The sequence below is a fragment of the Lutjanus erythropterus genome, chromosome 17, assembly GCF_056507025.1.
Source record: "Lutjanus erythropterus isolate fLutEry1 chromosome 17, fLutEry1.hap2, whole genome shotgun sequence".
Taxonomy (NCBI): Eukaryota; Metazoa; Chordata; class Actinopteri; order Lutjaniformes; family Lutjanidae; genus Lutjanus; species Lutjanus erythropterus.
Window position 1 is genome coordinate 11,713,483 of NC_139333.1, and position 20,381 is coordinate 11,733,863.

The 20,381-nt window shown below is 39.2% G+C and overlaps 2 protein-coding genes across 2 annotated transcripts; one reads left to right on the forward strand and one right to left on the reverse strand.

The window, feature by feature from the left end:
- The first annotated feature begins 28 nt into the window (after positions 1-28).
- kat7b (K(lysine) acetyltransferase 7b) lies at positions 29-8,556 on the forward strand. Its single transcript, XM_084740446.1, has 14 exons — positions 29-235; positions 1,548-1,698; positions 1,797-2,045; positions 2,205-2,287; positions 2,517-2,600; positions 2,766-2,864; positions 2,981-3,091; positions 3,268-3,459; positions 3,744-3,833; positions 3,947-4,087; positions 4,215-4,308; positions 6,460-6,606; positions 6,754-6,860; positions 7,479-8,556. Exons 1-14 carry the CDS (start codon positions 218-220, stop codon positions 7,578-7,580), a joined length of 1,668 nt encoding a protein of 555 aa, XP_084596572.1. The 5' UTR covers positions 29-217; the 3' UTR covers positions 7,581-8,556.
- Positions 8,052-9,418, reverse strand: LOC146311809 (uncharacterized). Its single transcript, XM_084740449.1, has 5 exons — positions 9,222-9,418; positions 8,941-9,037; positions 8,808-8,837; positions 8,597-8,650; positions 8,052-8,433 (listed from the first exon to the last, which is right to left on the reverse strand). Exons 1-5 carry the CDS (start codon positions 9,333-9,335, stop codon positions 8,342-8,344), a joined length of 387 nt encoding a protein of 128 aa, XP_084596575.1. The 5' UTR covers positions 9,336-9,418; the 3' UTR covers positions 8,052-8,341.
- Between the last annotated feature and the right edge of the window lie 10,963 nt (positions 9,419-20,381).

Genomic DNA, 20,381 nt, shown 5'->3' on the forward strand with positions numbered 1-20,381 from the left:
GTCACACTCCACAGATTAACGAGCGGAAATGCAGTTCTGCGCTCTGTCTGTGTAGGGAATGTGGCGCGAGAGACCCAGGCAGCCCCTGTGTACATATAAACTTCTGTCTGAAAAAGATCAATAAATAGTTTTTTTTCCCGTCTTCTTATCAAACATTTGGGGATTTTTACCACTTGTGACTACAAAGCCACAGGAAGTACCGCTCATCAGGGTGAAAATGCCTCGCAGACGACAGGTAAGAACAAATGTAGGTCGCACAGGAGGGTAATGTTAAGCTAAGTTAGCCCCGCTGTCTTCCACTCACCGAATGGAGGTCGTGTCTAGAAGGGAACCCGTTATTTGCGAAAGTCTCGCAAGATTTGTAATCGTTGTTTCTTCGTATTGCACAATGTGAAAACTAAATACATTTTTAAGATGATCACACTCTGGTTAAAATCTGGGCAGGTGTATGGTCAGAAACCTCTTGGTTAGGCTTAGGGAAAGATTGTGGTTTGGGTTAAAAATAACTCTCGCGAGATAATTCGCGCGTTTGGGGTTCCCTCCTAGACACGACCCAAATGGGGAGAATGTTCCACCATATTCCATTCAAAAATCCGACAGGGTAGCGTGCTAAAACATAGCATTATCTGAGAATACGCTCTGTCCACCAAGCATCATTTGAGTATTTTAGTGATGTTCCACTGTAGTAGTTGTCAACTGCTGCCTTCGTCAACATTTTCGGTCAACATTTAAGCACAATATGAACGCTACACATTGGTGGGTGGTAACGAGCAGCTAAACCAAACCTAAAACATAACCTTGGGTATTAATGAAATAAAACGGTGTGTTGTTGGTCATATGTATGCCGAACTCATCATGAGCACACAATAAATGCTATTATGTGAATAATGTCAGTAGGCACAGTTAGGAAAGCTCACCAGTAAACAGTACATCTCAAACTACTTGATTTGTCAAAGCAGTTTGGTGCCTTAGCCTGTTAGCCGTATCAGAAACCAGTGGCAGCTAAGCTAATTTTACACGCTAAGCTAACAATAATAATAGGTCGCCGAAGTGCTAACAAGGCTAGCTTCTTTGCCGTGTAGCTACTATTATGGCTAGTAACAGTCACACTATTTGAGCAATTCGTTACTCTTTGAAACGAATGAAAAGTACCAAATGCTCACCGTTAAATAGATTTAAATATATGTGAATGTTTATCACAGCTGTTAAAGCTATTATGAACCGAGCTAACATCTAGCTAGCTGTCAGTTGTCTGGCCTTTCATCTAGTTAAAGCATAATTACAGAGTTAACTGGATTAAAAATAGTGAGCCAAACCATAACAAGCTCTTTTTGCTCAAGCATCCTGTTGTCCCAGATTTTACTTGTTTAATGAACCCAAAACCAACAGTTATTAGCAAGCTAACCTCATTCATTGTAAGACAGATCAACTGTTGTCATGTCTAATTTACATCACTGACACTCGCTGCCACACATCAGCTTTTGGATTTTTGTACCATGATTGTGAAACGTGTAAAATGGCTCTAATTTATTTTTTTTCCCTGGCAGAGACATATGGCTGGGAGTGGTTCAGATGGAACTGAAGACTCGGACTCCTCCGCTGAGAGAGAACAGACCAATAGTTCAGAAAGTGATGGAAACATGCCCAAGAGACAGCGCCTCACCAGAGCCTCTACACGCCTTAGCCAAAGCTCTCAGGGTTAGCCAGCATATGGTGTAAATTAAATATACAACATTTAAGGTGTTCTTCATCCCACTTGTTTAATCCTTGTGGTGGTTTGATTTCTCTTGCTTTAGATACTCCGGACTTGAAGCGAGCTGCTGACCACGATGAGTCTCCACCACTGACACCTACAGGAAATGCCCCTTCCTCTGAATCTGAGCTGGACATCTCAAGCCCCAACGCCTCCCATGATGAGAGTCAGGCCAAAGATCAAGCCAACAGAGACTCCGATAAGGACCTCTCCCATCGACCCAAGCGCCGCCGCTGTCACGAGACTTACAACTTCAACATGAAATGCCCCACGCCAGGATGCAATTCACTCGGTAAAATGCCTGCCTGAAAATTCTTGAACATAGTTTCATCAAGGGTGTCCCTGATTATTTATCTAAACACAGTGACTTTGATTTGTATTAAATCACATCCAGTGCCATCCTGTATAATATTGTCATTGAATTAAAATTAATTTTTCTCGATTTGCCTAGGTCACCTCACAGGAAAACATGAACGTCATTTTGCTGTATCAGGTTGCCCTCTTTACCACAATCTGTCTGCTGATGAATGCAAAGTGAGTATCTCAAAAACATTGTCGATATTTTTATGTTTTAGGTGATGGTTTGATCATATATTTCAGTAGTCTAGTGTATGTAGATACATCAGTCAGTTTAATAATGGGTGTCTTGTATAATGGTCAGACACAATATTATAAAACCCTGTGGTGTTTTTAACTGGAAGCAGTTCGCTGTTGTTGTTTTTTTAATAAACATAGACTAGAATCCATCTATTGTTCATTTTAGGTAAAAGCCATCAGCCGTGAGAAACAAGAGGAGGAGGTGAAGGCTCAGGAAGAGAGCAACTCACGCCATGCGACTCGTCACCAGGTATAATCTTTTGGAATGACTGGTATCACATTAATTAGGTTTATGTTCTAACAGGATATATATGCTGACAGTATGTATCAAATTGTAATTATAGTTGTTATTGTGCATGTCTGTCACCATGAAAGTCACTGTATATGTTGACTGTATATATTTCTTGTCCTCCAGACACCAACTTCGAAACAGAGCAAATATAAAGAGCAGGTGGCTGAGATGAGGAAGGGACGAAACTCTGGCCTTCAAAAGGAGCAGAAAGAAAAGCACATGGTACATCACTGGCTTTTCAACATGGAGTCATTCACTTGCTGCTGTGCACTCCATTTGTCATTATTACAGTTAAAACTGCATTTGTATATTGGACTATATGTCATCTTATCTCACAGGAGCACCGGCAGACACATGGCAACACCAGGGAGCCTCTGCTGGAGAACATCACCAGTGATTATGACCTGGAGCTCTTCAGGAAAGCCCAGGCCCGTGCATCTGAAGATCTGGTAATGGGCTCTTTCATCTGGGTCTAATCAAAGATTTTCTATACTAAAACACGTAATATTTTCACATTATGTAGTTCCTTAAATGAATAGCCAATTGCTAGCACAACAGTTTTTAACATGTTGATGCTAAGACCAGCAGTATCACCGTGTATTCCTTCCTGTCTTCCCTCCTGCAGGAGAAGTTGCGTATCCAGGGTCAGATCACGGAAGGCAGCAACATGATAAAGACCATCCTGTTTGGTCGTTACGAGCTGGACACCTGGTACCACTCACCCTATCCTGAGGAGTATGCACGTCTAGGTCGCCTCTACGTCTGTGAATTCTGCCTCAAGTACATGAAGAGCCAAACCATTCTCAGGCGACACATGGTGAGAGTCCCAGACTGAAATCTCTAAGTCTGTTGAGCCACAGTTTTTTCAGTAGCATGCTGGATTTTCTTTGATCTGTTGGTAAGATACCTGACCAACTGACTGATAATTCAAAATTTATAGATTGAGTTTATTCAAAAAATCAAGAATTTTGGCATTTTGTTGTTATGACATATTATATCTATTAACTGCATTATACAGTATATATATTTATTATGTCTGTTCATACTCACTGATTTATCTTGAAATAACACTGATGAGCTTTGTGTTGTTTGTCTTTTCAGGCCAAGTGTGTGTGGAAACATCCTCCAGGAGACGAGGTATACAGAAAGGGGTCTATATCTGTATTTGAAGTTGACGGCAAAAAGAATAAGGTAGAGAAACTCTAAACTTTAAAATTTCATCTTTCTTTACTCCAGTTGGTTTTGTCCATATAGGGGGATATAAGCAACTATAGTAAATTGAGTAAGTGTCATTTTATCCCCAGATCTACTGCCAGAACCTGTGTTTACTCGCCAAGCTCTTCCTGGACCACAAAACCCTGTACTACGATGTGGAGCCTTTTCTCTTCTATGTCATGACTGAGGCCGACAACACCGGCTGCCATTTAGTGGGATACTTTTCCAAGGTAAATGGGAAAACAATTTTACATTCATAATATGATTATATAGTAATTATATATTGTATAGATTGGAACATACATTCTTTTATGCAGAAGCAACTACAATGTTCTGTTTTTTTTTTATCACTTCAAGGAGAAGAATTCCTTCCTCAACTACAATGTGTCCTGTATCCTGACAATGCCACAGTACATGAGGCAGGGCTTTGGCAAGATGCTCATTGACTTCAGTATGTATAATGTTCACAGATTTTTCTTTTTTTCTTTCTTGTCACTTGTTTTACTGAATCAAAAATGATTCAAACGAGTGTTTACTGTCTTGGGATTAATTAGTTGAGCAGAACACTCAGTGTAAAATGTGTCATTTCCATAAAGGCAGAATATTTCTGATATAAACTTCAATTCAGAGATTTGTATTCAAAGCTCAATGTTCTCTGGCACTGTTCCCAGAATCCTGCAGGGTTCGTACGTTTTGAAAAAACCTGGAAAAGTCATGGGATATGAAAATGTCATTTTCCAGGCCTGGGAAGGTTTTGGAAACATGAGTTCACCACAAAAGTTTTGGAAAAGTCATGGATTTTTTTCCTAATTTAATGATAACATTTAGTAATAACAGTCTGTAAGGTTGATTTTTAAAATTGATCAATAAATATTTCCTATCGAAAATTCTCGCGCATTGATCTGACCAGCCTCTGTTTTCGTCACGTCACGCGTGACGTGCGCGGCGTAAATTAAGCAAGGTGCAGATCGGATCCAGTGACAACACGCTTCAACAGTTTAGCTCACAAAGATGCCAGGAAGGTGCTCGTTCAACAACGTTTGGCTGCACTCAGAGAAGTATAAATCATGGCTGGAGAAGACGGAGGACAAAGGCAAGGTTAAATGTGTCGTATGCAATAAGATGTTTGATATCAGCAAAGCACCACGGTGCTGTGACTGGCCGCGAAGCTAGCGCCATCACGAGCTTTTTCCGACCACGGACAACCCCCCAGAGGGCCACTGTGACACCGGCTGCTTGCAGCAGCAGTACTGCCACCTCCTCATTGAAACAAGGTACTCTCTCAAATGTTGTCACCAGAAATGAAGTGCTAACTTAAGAAGTTTTATGGGCGCTTAAGGTATGTTTCCAGATAGCCAAATAGCGACGAAATTTGCTCGTGGCGAACGCAAATTGCGCATATCTGTGTACATTTGGACTGGCGCCCTACTTTAAAGGACTCACTTTACGTCGAGTGTCAAAGCAAAGATATGTCATGTTATTTGACGAAAGCCTGAATCACTACTTTCAGTCTAAACAGGTAGACATGCATATTCTGGGTCATGCAACAGCTGCAGACATTGTTGAGACACTGAACAACTTGCTTTCGGAGATCGGAACTAATTAAAGTATTATTGGGTATCTTCATTTGCTTATTAATTTTTCAGACACTGTTACCTCCGAAACATGTATACCTCGTGAAATTATTCCAGAACACAATAACATATACCTTACCTTATGTAAACTGGTATATCAGTGTTAGTTTAAACAAATATTTATTTTGTATAAAACAATAATTGTCATTATATCTATTTTTTGACATTTCCACTGTGATAATTTTTTTTGCATAGTTTTATTCCTATATTTCATGCATACATTGATGTTTTAGAGGGCATGTATTGTCATGGAAACCTGCTACCAAGTCATGGGAAAGTCATGGAAATTTGTTGGTTAAAATGTGTATGAACCCTGATCCTGGCACAGGGCCATTTTATATTCAAAAATAGATAATCATATGTCTATGGAAAATATTCTTGCATATTTTTGTTATGTAGCATGAATATGGCTGTAATACATATTACACCTTTCTCTAAGGAATCCTATCAGACAATGATGGATAAATCAGAACAAAAGCCATTAAGCTTGAACTACCTAATAATAAATTATGTGGGACCTCAATAGCAACTTTGTCTGTTATTTTTGGTCTCTGTAAACAAAACTGCTCACAAAATCCTAAAATTGCTTACACCATCACTGCCAGAATAGATGTTAATTTATTGCTATGCTGTGGTATTAATTCTACAAATATCAGTTGTGTAATTTTCAATTAATTAATTTCTTTATTTCATGAAGGGCCTTAGCATTAGATTGTATGAGACTGAACAGTTGTTTTTGACTGTATGATTCACCCTCTGTACATCAACTCATAATAGCAACCAGTAGGTAAAACATGTTATGAAGTTTGTGTGTCACTTGCCAGTGCAAGATTTGCCACCTCAGATTTATTCTAGATTAAATTTCCTGTTTTAGTTTGAATTTTGGGAATTAAATAAATATTATTTACATAATATTATGGTCTTGTGGCACACGATTCTCTCTGACTGTCCTCTTGTGCTTTGTTTAGGCTACCTGCTGTCCAAAGTGGAAGAGAAGGTGGGCTCACCGGAGAGGCCTCTGTCTGACCTGGGCCTCATCAGTTACCGTAGCTACTGGAAGGAAGTGTTACTTCGATACATGTACAACTTTCAAGGCAAGGAGATCTCCATCAAAGGTGAGTGACGACACACAATTCAAGCAGGATGCCCACTTGCTGATGGGAAAGGTTTATTAACACAGGAGAAGATTGTCTTGAACAAATGCAATGTACACACACCAAACATAGTGACATATTGATTGGAATCATTTGCTTACTGCACAGAAATCAGTCAGGAAACTGCTGTCAATCCAGTGGACATTGTGAGCACCCTGCAGTCTCTGCAGATGCTGAAGTATTGGAAGGGAAAGCACTTGGTGTTGAAGCGACAGGTAAGTTTTTGTTATTCGTTTTTTTTTTTTTTTTGCTTGTTTGTTTTTACTTGTGTATCTTCTTTAAATACGGAAGAATATTAGGGCCTGGAATAATGGGAAAAAAAGAAGAGGAAGATTTTAGTTTAGCTAGTTTTTAATATTATTTTTTCTTATTTTGCATTTTGAGCTGAAGGAAGAGAATAAAGTTCAAATGTTGAGAATATAGTTGAAATGCCATTTTGATTTTATTCTATACATAGCAGTTCAACTTTATTCTCAAAATGCAAAAAAATATCTTCCTCTGATTTATTTATTCATTTTTTCTGTTTAGGACTAACATCCTGTTTTATTCTCGATATTTAGATTTTATTCTTGACATCTGTATTTTATTTGTCTTTATTCCCCAATTCCCAAAGAATCCCCACATGTAAATCGTTAAATCTAAATACTTTTCTCCCAGTCAATTTCAAACAAAAAAATTAACTAGGAAAAAATTAAGTTAAACTTGTCTTTATTTTCATATACCCCAAGTCTAAATGCATCTTTCCTGTTGAAAAATGAGAGTAATAGTGCTTCACTTGGTCTAAAGGTAATCACTGTATTAAACAGCCCAATTGATTTCTTTCTTCCTCCCAGGACCTGATTGATGAGTGGAAAGCAAAGGAGATCAAGCGAGGCAACAGCAACAAAACCATCGACCCGAGCTCTCTAAAATGGACTCCTCCCAAAGGGACATAAGCACTAAGATCCTCTCAGGCTACTGAATGAACTCACCTTCAGCCTCACCAGCCACGAGTAGCCTCGACCTACAAACTGTCAATAAAGACTCGTGTTCTTTCTCTCTTTCATGATTTTACCCTGCTTATTTGTGTCCCAGACCTTTTTCTTTTTTACTTTTATATTTTACTTTTGTTTATATTTTAAACACCATACGTTCCAAGTCCAATGATTCTTGACTTCAACATTGTCATACACTTAACGGTAGAGAATCTGTATGTCCTCTTTGTTTTTAAACTGCCTACGTCTGCTAAGCTTTGAATGTTCAATGATAAATGGTCCAGTGTGGTGGATAACATGAATGTTTTGCTTTGCTCATGCAAAAAAAAAAAGAAAAAAAAATTACAAACCTACATTTGGCAGCATTTACAGGCTGTTACTTTTATTTCAACAAATGTGCATTTTGAAGATGGTAGCTATTTTTGTTTGGGATAAATACACTAATTGTCAGCATGAACTGAAACTGTAAGCAGAGTGTACTTTGAGGAGTATGATGTATGGTAATGTCTTCTTTGGTTGGTGTAAAATTGTATAGATGATAATAATGTGTGCTTCTTTTCTCTGGCTCCATCAATACAGGATTTGGACCCATTCTTCTGATGAACCTGCCAAATGATGAAGTAATAAATTTAGATATTTTTAATTTGCTGAGAACATTTAAAAAAAAAAATATGACAATACCACTGTAAGAATGCACATAGAAATAAAGCAACCTCAGGTTTTTATACTGATACAATCATACCTTGCTTGTGTGGTTTCTCTGAAACATCGATCGCAGTGGTTGTTGCAGATGGAATTATTCTGGTTAAAGAGTCTGTAATACACAGAACAACATTTAAATGGACTGTCTTTGCTTTGTACTTCAATCCTACTTGTTAAATGTGTATTAGCAATTTGATATTTTTAATATCAATAAAGCTGCCTTGATATTTTGAAATGAGTTAAGACGATTGTTTCTTTTGTTGTGAGCTGCTTACCACCACTGGTGATGCTTCTTCCCATCAGGCCCACAAACATCTCTCCTTTATTTCCTATAAACGTAAGAAAGATGCTTACATTTTCTGTTACGTGTTTATGATGTAACAGATGCTGCGGTTATTTACGTATCAGCAGTTAAATATGCTTCAAAGACACATTTGCAGTTTGGAAAGGATCGCTGCAGTTAAAAAGCAACATGATGCCACTCACGTCTGTTTACTTGAAAAGGTCTCTTTACACCTGTGAGGGAAAAAACACAAAATTACCTGCGTTATTATAGTCATACATTAGTACATTCATATTCATTAGCATATTGTATTGCATATTGTGTTTTTCAGGCCACCTGAGCGTTTCCCCATGAGTCCATAGAAGCGAAGGGCTTTTGATCTTTTCATCAGACTGACCATCGGGTGGGTCAGACCTGCCTCCAGTGATTCATCCTGATAAAATAAAAATCCATAACATGTTAACTGTAATAAAATCAAGAAAAAGAGGCACTGGATCAACTTTTTTTTGTTTTATAAATATAAAAAAACTAATATTTGAGCACATTTCTACAACAAAATGAATAAATCAGTCATACTTGTTCATACTTTCTCTGATCACATTAAATAACTGACTCACCTGCCAGTCTTCAGTTAAGCCTCTCTCCTCTTCCGCAGTAGACGACAGTGTGTGATAAGTTTGCACCAAAGCACAAAATGTTACAACAACAAACTGAATCTTCCAGTTATCCATTTTTCTGGGTCTCAGGGAAATGCTTTGGTCCTCAACTCCTCGAGCTGAAAAAGCTCAAAACACATTTAAAAATGATCTCAGTCGGTCAGTGTTATTCTGTCTGCCCCAGCTTTATCCAGGGTGCATTTATACCTTTATGCTGCTATAGACCCCTCCCCTCCAAACAGGATTACGTACTTGCCCCCATTGCATTTAAAAACTAATTTGCTATTTTACAATATGAGATTTTGTCTTTCACCACAGATACACGGCTGTCACCCAAAGATTTTTAAAAACCCAACATGTTCAATATTTTAAGGCATAAATATTTACATTTGACGTGGTCACCTTTCATCTCCATTTTTATTAGACATCTGGATTACTATTGGTCTAAAAATATTCTCTGATGTGCACCTGTCTTTGATATCACCGGGGAAGAGGGCACGTCAGGTCTTTGAGAGATGCTTTGCAAATATAACCATGTGCTTTGAAGGTGGTGGTTTATTGGCTAGTTGTTTGACTTGTGTATTACTGCTACTTCTGGATTTATTAAGCAGAGCAGCTCAGATGTGACCTCGAAGGTCAAGAGATGGTTAACAGATGAAAAAGTCTGTAATACTGATGCTCAGAAGTCAAGTAGCTCATAAAAAAGAGCTCACAATTTCTAAATGCCTGCAAAGAGATGACATTTCAAGTGCAATGGAATATGTATGAAATATGTTGCAAACCCTAACCTGAAATATACTGAAACAGTTAAAAATGTCAATGTTTGATTTCGAGATATGTCAGTAGTGTCATTTGTTTTCCATCTCCGGAGATAATTACACTGTTATTAAACCTTTTCATGATCTTTAGCCATTTAAATGCTCTGTTTTAATGAAAGGTGAGCTCTTTTTCCAACACTGCGGCTATAGAAACTGGAGAGGCAATTACTTGACAATTGGTGGGCTGTAAGGACGCCCACTTGAAACAGAGCTGACACACACACCAGATGCTTTGATCCATGCACAGGTGCTTCTAAAAGCAAGAAAAGCGCGGGACAATTAGGCCTGAAAGGCAATTACACCTGAACAGCCCTCGTGTGCACGTAGTCTAACGTGGAGTGCTGAATCAAAAGAAATCAGAGGCACAACATCTGCATATGAAATGGTTCGGTGACAAAGCTCGCCGTAATGACAGGACACAGCAGCTCCATGTGACGCAGGGGAGCGGTTTGGGGGACGACATTTTAGGATGTGCACCGCTCACTGCGGGTCCTGAGTCTGATGTTCACCTCTGATCCATCTCACCTTCAAAAATTTGACTCTTCTAGTGTTCTTCTGTTGAATTATGAATCTTGTATGACATTTCAAGTGATGCATGACAAATGTAATCATGGCCATTGGTTCTCTGTGGCTTTGATTCTGGTAAGACAAGAAATATGGTACCTTGATTTGCTGTGAATCACTCTTACAGTTCCAGTTATGTAATTATCAGATTAATCTGCCAACTTGTAAGGACAGTAAGTTATCAGACAAGTTTAAGAATAATCATGCATCATTCAGCTTTGCAACATGCGTCGTTAAAGAGATCAACTGAGCTTAATTTTTACTGGGAGAGACTTGTCCATATAGATGATCTCAGGGCTTTTCACACTGCGCTTAATCCCAGGCTAAGCTTTCACACTGGCACGATCCTGGCACATTCCAAGGTGGACTAACCCCGATTTAAGTCTAGGGCTTGCTGGAGCAGGGTTAATCCTGAGTGAGTGTGGGGTTATTCCCTGGAAATTGACTAAACCTCAGGCTAAAAGCTGCCAGTGCAAAATAGTTGCTGTACCAACAGAAATTTAACCCAGAGTCTAGTAGAAGTGTAGTATGAATCATATAGACTTGGGCTCAGCTTAACCCTGGGCTGACAGTGTGTGTGTAAAAGGGGGCTAAGATATCCCAGGGTTAACTCTTTGCCTAGGACTAACTAACTACAGATGTAGTGGTTGAATTTTGAACATAATGTAAATTCTTGATGAACATGCTTTTTCTGATAGCTTTGCACCTATCTGATATGTGTATAATTACTCTCCCTAAAAGATTTGCCATTTTTAGCCAGAAGCCTACATTACAAACTGCAGATGTGATTTTCACTAAAACTATTTCTGTGCAATCGTAATTGTATTTTATATTGATCAGTTCAGTTTGCATTGACCAAGCTGTTTTTGTTGTGAGTGAAATAAAAAAAAAAGAACCAACCCATCTGAAATGTGCCAAATTTTCCAAAAGCGATGAAAAATACTCGTTATTGTTTCTAGAATAAAAAATATTGTGAGACAAGACTAGACAAGATCACAAGAATGTGCTGATTTATTTTAACATCACATTAAAAAAAATAGATGTCTGTGCGATATCTGGAAGAGAAGAAAGAGCATGCAATACTCCTTTAATGCAGGTGTCAAATGGTGAGTTTAGGATTTCCCAGGGAATCCCCTTCAGCTACTTCATCTCAGAGATTCATCACTCGCGTCCTAATGTCTCTGATGGATTTACAGACTTTGAATTTGGTCACACTTGGCTTGTCTTGGTTCACTAATATAAGTCTGACTCTTGTCTGTAAATGAAATGCAGCCTGTTGTGTTACACTGATCATCCAGCAGGGAAATTGTACATGACAGATACACACTACAGTATCTGTGCATAATTGCTTTGTGGTCTGAAGTAATAAAAAACATCATCTCCTTTATTCATGTGAATAACTGCTTTCATATGGCTTTTAGTAAATGCCACCATATTGTCAATTTACTAGCTTTTCTTACTGACAGATTTATTTAATTCCTCACCTCAGAAAAGCTACAGGTTCTTACAGATAAGTGACACAAGATGGCGCTGCCTTACAAAACCACTGGAGGACACCTCACTGATGGAGCTGAGGGCCAAAATCTCTTGTTGACAGAAAAGGTGTTATCAGATGAGTCAAATCCCACAGATGCTCCAGTGTGAGTTCTGACCGGAGGCCTGATATCATCACGTCTCAGCCGACTGTTAGACCTGCTATCCACCCACAATCTCAGCATCTTAACACTGACAAATGAATCCATTCATGGGACTAAGTGGGCTTTGCTGGAGCTGGTCAGTCAAGTAAAGAAAAGAGACAAAGAGTATGCAAATGTATTGCTGTGTAAGTGTTAAAGATCTCCTCCAGATATGTCGTGAGACACATTCAAACACTCGTCACTGTAAAGCCCAGACACAAAATGATACAAATACAGTCCATACAAATGTTCAGGACTGTCAAAATGACACGAAAACTGTACGTTTACTTGACAGATAACACCCCTCCCTTGTGAGACTGACATATTGATTATGATTTTGTGAAGCCACAATTCAGTGATGCCACACAAGTTCAGCACTCTAAAAATGACACGAAAAGTTTGTTTACTTGACACAAACATTCATGCCTTGTAAGACTGATAATTCAACGTTGGGAATTTTTTAATTAATTTTACTTAAATCTATAAAAACAATATAAGTAAGACCAATTAACAAATTTTGGACTTATAGTTTATAGCTTATATTTTGATAGTATGTAAAATTGTTGTAAAAGCATGTACCCATTTTTTTTTGACATGTAGTCAATTTGTTGTTCAATAAAATAAATAGTTTGTGTTCATTTAACACAGCAAAACACATTCTTGTACACAATTTAGTGAAAATGAATCAAAGCAACATTTATCTTTAGAGAAATGTAGCATATTAGCAGACTTCCATGTATGCAGTGTTTCCTGAGACCCTTCATTTCTGGTAATCTGAAGAAAACATATATGATGGAAACTTGCTGTGTGTCGCTAATGCACTTTAAAGGCACGATATGCAGCATTTTCCCTAAAAACAAAACAAAATAAAACAACAAAAACAGCAGCAACAACAAAACAATATATAGCATGTATTTGCTTTTTTCCTGGTCTTTTTTTCTTTTTTCTTTTTTGAGGTGCTCAGGACACTTTACCAAACCAAATGATTTTATAAATGGTTTATAATTAGGTTATTAATTAGGCTGCAAATACTTTATACTGTAAATCATTACAGTACATTATTAATCATGTTATAAAACAGTTTTCATACACTGATGTGGGTTCACTATTTGGCAAGATCCAGTTACTGCTTACTACTATGAATTCATCTTATTAATGTTAAATGTTTGTGACAGGTACATCTTTTCCAGCAGGTGGCAGTGTTGTCAAACAGATGAAATAAAAGCACCCAAACCTAAAGTGCCTCTGATCGAAAAAGTTGCCTCCACCTCAGTGGAGATATTTTAAGAAGACCTTAAAGTCCTCCTGATGAATTTATGGCCTGTATGTTTGGCTGACATATCCAGAAATGAAAGAATGTGCAGATACTGCCTCGGTCAGGGGAAATGTGACATGTATTATGATTTGTCTTTGATTTTTATGGTTCATTTGTGTTCTGTTTGTTAGTTTTAAAATAATTTTTACAAGTACCAGCATGCAATATTTTTACCACCACAAAGAAATTTGGATTTATAGTTGCACACAGTGAAGTGGTGAAGTTCTCACTGTATTAAATTCTTACAAGATGAAAACCATGTTGCTGCAAAACACTAGTTTGGCATAAATCAAGAAAAAGTTGGAACTTTGTGTCAAGACATCTGCTCAGACCGCATTTTACGTAACCATAAAAACACTTTTGTAGTAGAAAAAAAAAGTTTCAGAATTGTCATCACAATAACATCACAGGGAAATGGTTTTTACTCTGCTAATTATTTTAGATGAACAGCCCAATTTCTGTTCAGACTAAGGCATGAAACGAAGGTTGATGTAGAAGTAAAAATTCTCTTTATAAGATACTGGTCTGCCTCAAAGCAGATCACTATTTATTCAGGCCACATTTTATTTATGTCAGTCAGATATCACAAATCATTTTGATGTTAAACACACCAGAATAGATCAGACATTGTATGATAAAGAGACGCCATTCACACAACCTAGACTACATGTAACTATAAATTATCATAGGAGTTTTCACTGTTGCAGTGAGCCTGGATGCCTCCTAACTCTCTTGTTCTCTGAGTTGTTTTTCCCGTTTGGTGCCCTGTGGCACTTTAGTGTGGTTTCTCCAGAGAGGCGTACATTTGGCTCTTCATGGCTCTCTGAGAATGAAATACTACTGTCTGCCTTTGCATGCTCAGACTGGGGGCTTCAGGCTGGTACTGTGGTGATTCTGTCTCTGTGTGTCTGACATGGTGAGACAGGCTGGGGTCATACGATTGGCCACACCAGTCATGGACCAAAAGGACCATGGATGTTTATTTTGTGTTTATAGCCTAACAACAAACGCCACGGTGATGCCGTATCGACTCCAGTGTGAGCGCACTGTGAAGAGCGGATGTCATCACTGTTAGATAATAAAGGCATCCCCCCGACCTGCACACCCAGGATGTCTTATCACAGTGGTCACGCTCTTTTGGAGGTGATGTCAGGTGGTGGATGTTCACTGGAGCTTTCTCAAACACTCAGGGCAGGCAGCAGATAGACTTGAAGTCAATCAAAAACACAGTCAGAGGTTTGTGTTTCATTGTGACCTCATGCTTGTGAAGAGGAAAATACCGACACTTCCTCAGGTACTGCTCTAGCATTGTTCTAAATAAGAATTTTTTAATTGGCTTGATACTGTGTCATGACCTTTTGCTGTTTGAGACTTGCGTGTTAGTACCAAGTTGCATTACAGGTTACGTTCTCTGGTTGTGCTATTATTATTAGTTTGTCACTACTGGTTTTTATGTAAGTACTTGTGGTGTTCTTTCACTGACAGCAAACACACTTCAAAAAATGTTGCATTAGCAGACCCTGAGATTTTTAGGTCATGTGACACATTTTACTTGCACTTAGTTTTTTTGCACTATTACCTGTTTTTTGGAAGTGAGTGATCGTTTGTTGGTTTAAAGGAATAGTTTGACATTATGGGAAATACACAAAGTCTCTGGCGGAGAATTATACAAAGACGGTCTAACTGTTTCACTGTGTCAGTCTTTGTTCTAAGTTAATTTATCCAGTTAAGAGGCTGTTGCTTCATATTTACTGTACAGACATGACAGTGGTATCAATCTTCTTGTAAATCTCGGCAACTAATATAAAACCTTTAAAATAGTATATTATTAATATTTTGATTTTCCCAGATTTAAGTAAAAAAAAAAACAACTCTGAAAAAGGCTTGCAAGCACATCTACTTTTTCTCCTTCAGTGAGAAATTTTGGACCTGGCCTTGCACCCCACCACCGTGTACATAGAAATAAATAACAGTTTGCATACACTGAATAAAATAAAATATTTCATCAGCTAAAATGTGCGTCATATGGCGGGCATCTTTTCCTCTAAATTTTGCCAGTGGAACTTTTGAGTCCTCTTAGTGCAAGAAAGAGCAGTGTGCATCAAGATGGTTAGCAATAGAGGAAACATTTAGATAAGAAATAAGCTGTACATGTTTGACCCTGCCTCAGATGAGGAACCTGTTGTGTACCAAAGTGTGGTGAGCATCTTTTATTTGTTTAGCTATTATACAAGTGTAGTACTGTAGCCAGTAGTTCAGGCAAGACACGACCACACACGATGAAAAAGTTTACAAAATCCTAAAGTATTGGAAATAACATTTGTCATCAGTTAGTAAAAACAATTCTCCGTCCACCCGCTGCGATGTAGTTAATGGCTGCACGTACCACCGCCTTCTACACCTTCTCCGCTTTTGCCTCTTTCTCAAGAGATACATTATTACCTCCTCCAGCGTTGCCATGTTGTTGTCAGAACTTTTTAACTCTTCTTTTTTGTGTCTGAGCGATGCTCTCAGTTAGATGTATTGCTTAACATCCATACCAACGTAAAAGAGGCATGGAGGTAAGTGGGCTGTCACAGTTACATTGCTTAAAATGTATGTATAAATGAGCCTTTAGCTAGCAACTGACCCTTCCTAAGTCTCGCCCTTTTTTGCTCTGCACTCCAATACCAATTGAGCAAACTTTGTACCTTAATCAGCTTCCTCCTTTTTCTGTAAATGCATTAGCTCCTGTTAGCAAAACACTAGCTAACTAGCTAGCAAACGATTCATGTAGATTAGGTGGCTAGTTTGCTGGCATTTCGCCAACATTAGCTAATCTAAGATGTGGATATATGTCACTTTCATAGGTCCCCCAGGTACCAAGTTCACTCAGTGTTTATTGGAGCACAGAGCAAAAATGGGCGGGACTTAGGATCAAATCTAAGTTGTTATGTTTGATTTTAGTAATGTGCACAGACATCTTCCCCTTCAGTAGAAGAATATGAAAACATCTCTTTCTCTCAATGTCAGACATTTTAAGAGACATAAACATAAGAAAAACACATTTTTTGTGGAGGGGATTTTTAAGTTTTAGGTCTATTAAATTGGTCATCAGTATGTTGGTCCTTCTGTGTCACTATGATTGTTTCTTGTCCTTTCCCACCCTCATCACAGTGCTCATCTGTTGGTTCTTAGGTCAGAACCCACTGGTCCCCAGAGGCCCACAACTGGCCCGTGCTAGTGATGTTCTTGTTTGCTGGGCTCTTGTGGCTTCTTCGACACTCTCCGCCTATGGCAAGGCCCCGTTCGGTGAGATGTGCTTACTTTGTCGAGGAGCCAATCACCAATTCATTCCCAAAGCCTCAGAGGTTGAAAAGCCAAGTGCATAATTGCTCCTTAAATCAATCTGCAAATTTCGTGGTATCCGTGCTGCAAACAGTTGGCCTGGAATCGTTTATTCACAAGGAACTGCTGTCCATGGCATGTATTTAGAGTCGCAGAAAATACTACGGTGTCCTGGAGGAAATTACATTCGAATCAGAGGGAGATACGTTCAATTACGGGCCTGTGGTTTACATACATTTTACATTAAGCCTCTTACAATTCATCCCATTTGTTCAGCCTTTATGGGTATCATTGTGTTTTTGTGGTTCTGATGGTGGGACGGGCCACACAGCTAGAACTTTTGCGTCCGAGAGGTTTCCCCCCATACTTTGAGAAATTTTTCCCTCAATCCCTCTTCATAAACGTCAGTCAGCTGCTGCTGTGTGCGAGACAGAGAGACATGAGAGGCAGACAGTGCGGTTGCAGCAGTGTCACTTTAAAAAATAGACAGGACTCATCTCCACCTTAATAACAGCTCCTCTCCACACACACTTTGATGCCCAGGGCTTTACGAGTCCTGTTTAATACACACTGTCCTGCACGCTGCTTCTCTCTCTGTCTCTCTTTTGAGTATTCTGTCTCTATCTCCTTCCTCCTTCCCTCCCTCCTTCTGTCTTTCTCTCTCTGTCTCTTCCCTCCTCCTCCTCCTCCTCCTCCTCCTCCTCTCCCTGCTGTATTTGCAGGCAGCTTTAGTGCCAGACACCCTGAGGCAGCGGTAGCGCCAGCGAGTCTTCCCACCTCTGTTTTTGTGGTGGGAGATGACATGTCGAAGCTTTGAAGGGCAGGGGAAGGGAGGGAGAGGGGGAGGGAACGGGAAGGGAGGGAGGGAGCACATCACTCGGCGTGGAGGAAAAGCAAGGGACCCAGAGAGAATGTCATGTGGCCTGCAGTCCGCCCAGATATTCTCTTTCTCTCTTTCTTTCTCGGGCTGTCTATGTGGGCAGGCAGGAATGGCGACAGGAAGCAACCCCCCTCCCGCCTTCCTCCCTTCATCCTCTCCTACCCTCCTTCAGCTCTTCACTCACTCAGTCACTCACTCCTCTTGTCTCCCCCTACTCCACCAACCCCCTTTTTTCCTCTTCCCCATCCCACCGTCCACCCCTCCACTCATGCTTCTTCTTCTTCTTCTTCTCCCCTCTCCAGGCCCAGTTTCTGCTGTGTGAATTTCTTGAACTGTGTTTTTCTTTTCTCTCCCCCCTTCTTCTCTCTCCCAGTTTGTCTGTCTTCCTCACCCACAGGCGTGCCCATACATCATAACTCACTCGGTGTTGAAGTGTGTCGAGGTGTGTCGAGGTGTGTTGAGGTGTAAACTCTGAGTGAGTAGCAGACAAAACATGTTTGAGATCAGATCCTGAGGCATAACTCATCCTCTCACCTGAGAAAGGAAAGCAGCTGTACTTTTCCAAAACTGTAGGTTGCATATATACTTAAACTTTTCATATGCAGGCCCATGCCACTAAAATACTAGTAAATGTCTCTTACAAATACTCAAAAAGATCCATAAATAGACATGCAGCCTCATAAAATACAGTGGAAACAGTTACAGTCATCATCCGCTTATATGGATCAAAATACTTGGGACAGAATTATTCCTATACAAATGCTGTTTTTTAAGTTTGCTTACAGTGTTCATTTTGGATCTTTTCATACATGACAACATAAAATAAAAAATAAACTAAGGGAGGCTAATTTTGTTTTTGTGACTTCGCGTATGGTAATGCATCTGTTTCCAGCTGCCCACCTGAGGCTGATGCTGCTCATTGAACTTGTGACAAAAAAAAGACATTAATTTTCTCTCAATGAAAAGCGTTGTCTCCTTGAAGCTCAAAACAAGTTGCTAAAAATGAGCCTAGAGCATACAGCATTGAAAGTCCAGTGCACTATATTTTATGTAAAGTATTTAACTATACCTTATTACTACGTGTAGATTGGCGACTTGCCACCTGTTTGGTGCATTTTTTATTTTTTACAGTTTTTTTTATTGTTCTCAACCAAGGTTTAGGGATAAAAGATATAGCAGTTGGTCTATGTGTCATGTCTCATCGCATCGCATTGCATCACAACATGTTGCATCGCATCGTCTTGCATCGCATCGGCTTGCATCGCATCGGCTTGTCTTGTCTTATTTTAACAGTTTGTTTTACTGGGCTTCTTATTGTTCTGCACCAAATTTTTAAAAGAAATCAAAATAGATTCCACTTGCAACATGAAATTTTGAGGATAAAGGTATCGTACTGTATCGTATTGTATTGTATCGTATCGTATCGTATCGTATCGTATCGTATCGTATCGTATCGCAAGGCATGGCATTAAATAACATTTCTCATTGCATTGCACCACATAGCATTGCATGGAATCACACATCACAGTTTGTTTTACTGCATTTTATTGTTCTCTGTCTATGTTTCTTAAATTTGTAAAGCAATATGCAAAGCATATTTTGAAACAGTCAAGAAAATTCAGTAAATAGCAAAGCTGTCCATTTCATTACTTTATAGTAATGTAATAATTATACAAATGGCAATGAGATCTGTGTGAATAATAAAAAGAAAAAAGTTATAATAACAGATATAGTCACTATAAAAGGCTTCCACTGTACCTGGAACTTTGTTCCGGTCTGTCAGGTATTTAACTGTTTATATTTCCTCTGGAGCAATGCTGGGGTTGTGTACTAATTTGTGTATCAGAGCAGTAGGATTAGCGCTGAGGCAGACAGGTTGGGGCCACACAGAGATGATCAAACGTCCTCCCATGCTCTGTTGAACGTATGGGGCATAGTCCTGGCTTTGTTTGGCTCATAGAGAAAACACAGGACGCTCACAGTGATTTCTCCCAGTCATGCAAATAAAATGATGAAAGGAAAGCAGACGCCTCTACAGGGGTATAAAAAAAAGTTTCCACTGACTTTGATATGGGCCTCTGATGGCACTTCAACCATACCTGCTTGTTCTTATGTGGCTGCCTTCTCTCACCTGTGTACTTTCAAAGCAATCAGTTACACATTGTAAAGCTCTGAAACAGAGACAGGGACTTTTTAGCTGGGTATTTTTCAAAGCAGAGACACAAGATATACCACTTATAACCCACAGACAGACCAAGATACTTTTTATCCTTGTTCTTTTACTTTCAGATCAACAAAGACAACACAGGATCAGTTGCAAGCAAATAACCTGCAGATAAAAACAAAAGGGTAAGTTGCCTTTTCTAGCTCAGGTGAGCTCACTGGAAGCCGTGTCTCTGTGTGTTTGTGTCACAAAAGTATGACATACTATTTGTGTCTGCATGTGTTTGTATGGATTGTATCACTGCAGGCCAGTTTGATATTTCAAGTCATTACCAGCGTCAGAAAGGGAAGAGATTACAGGGTACAGCGGCAATAACA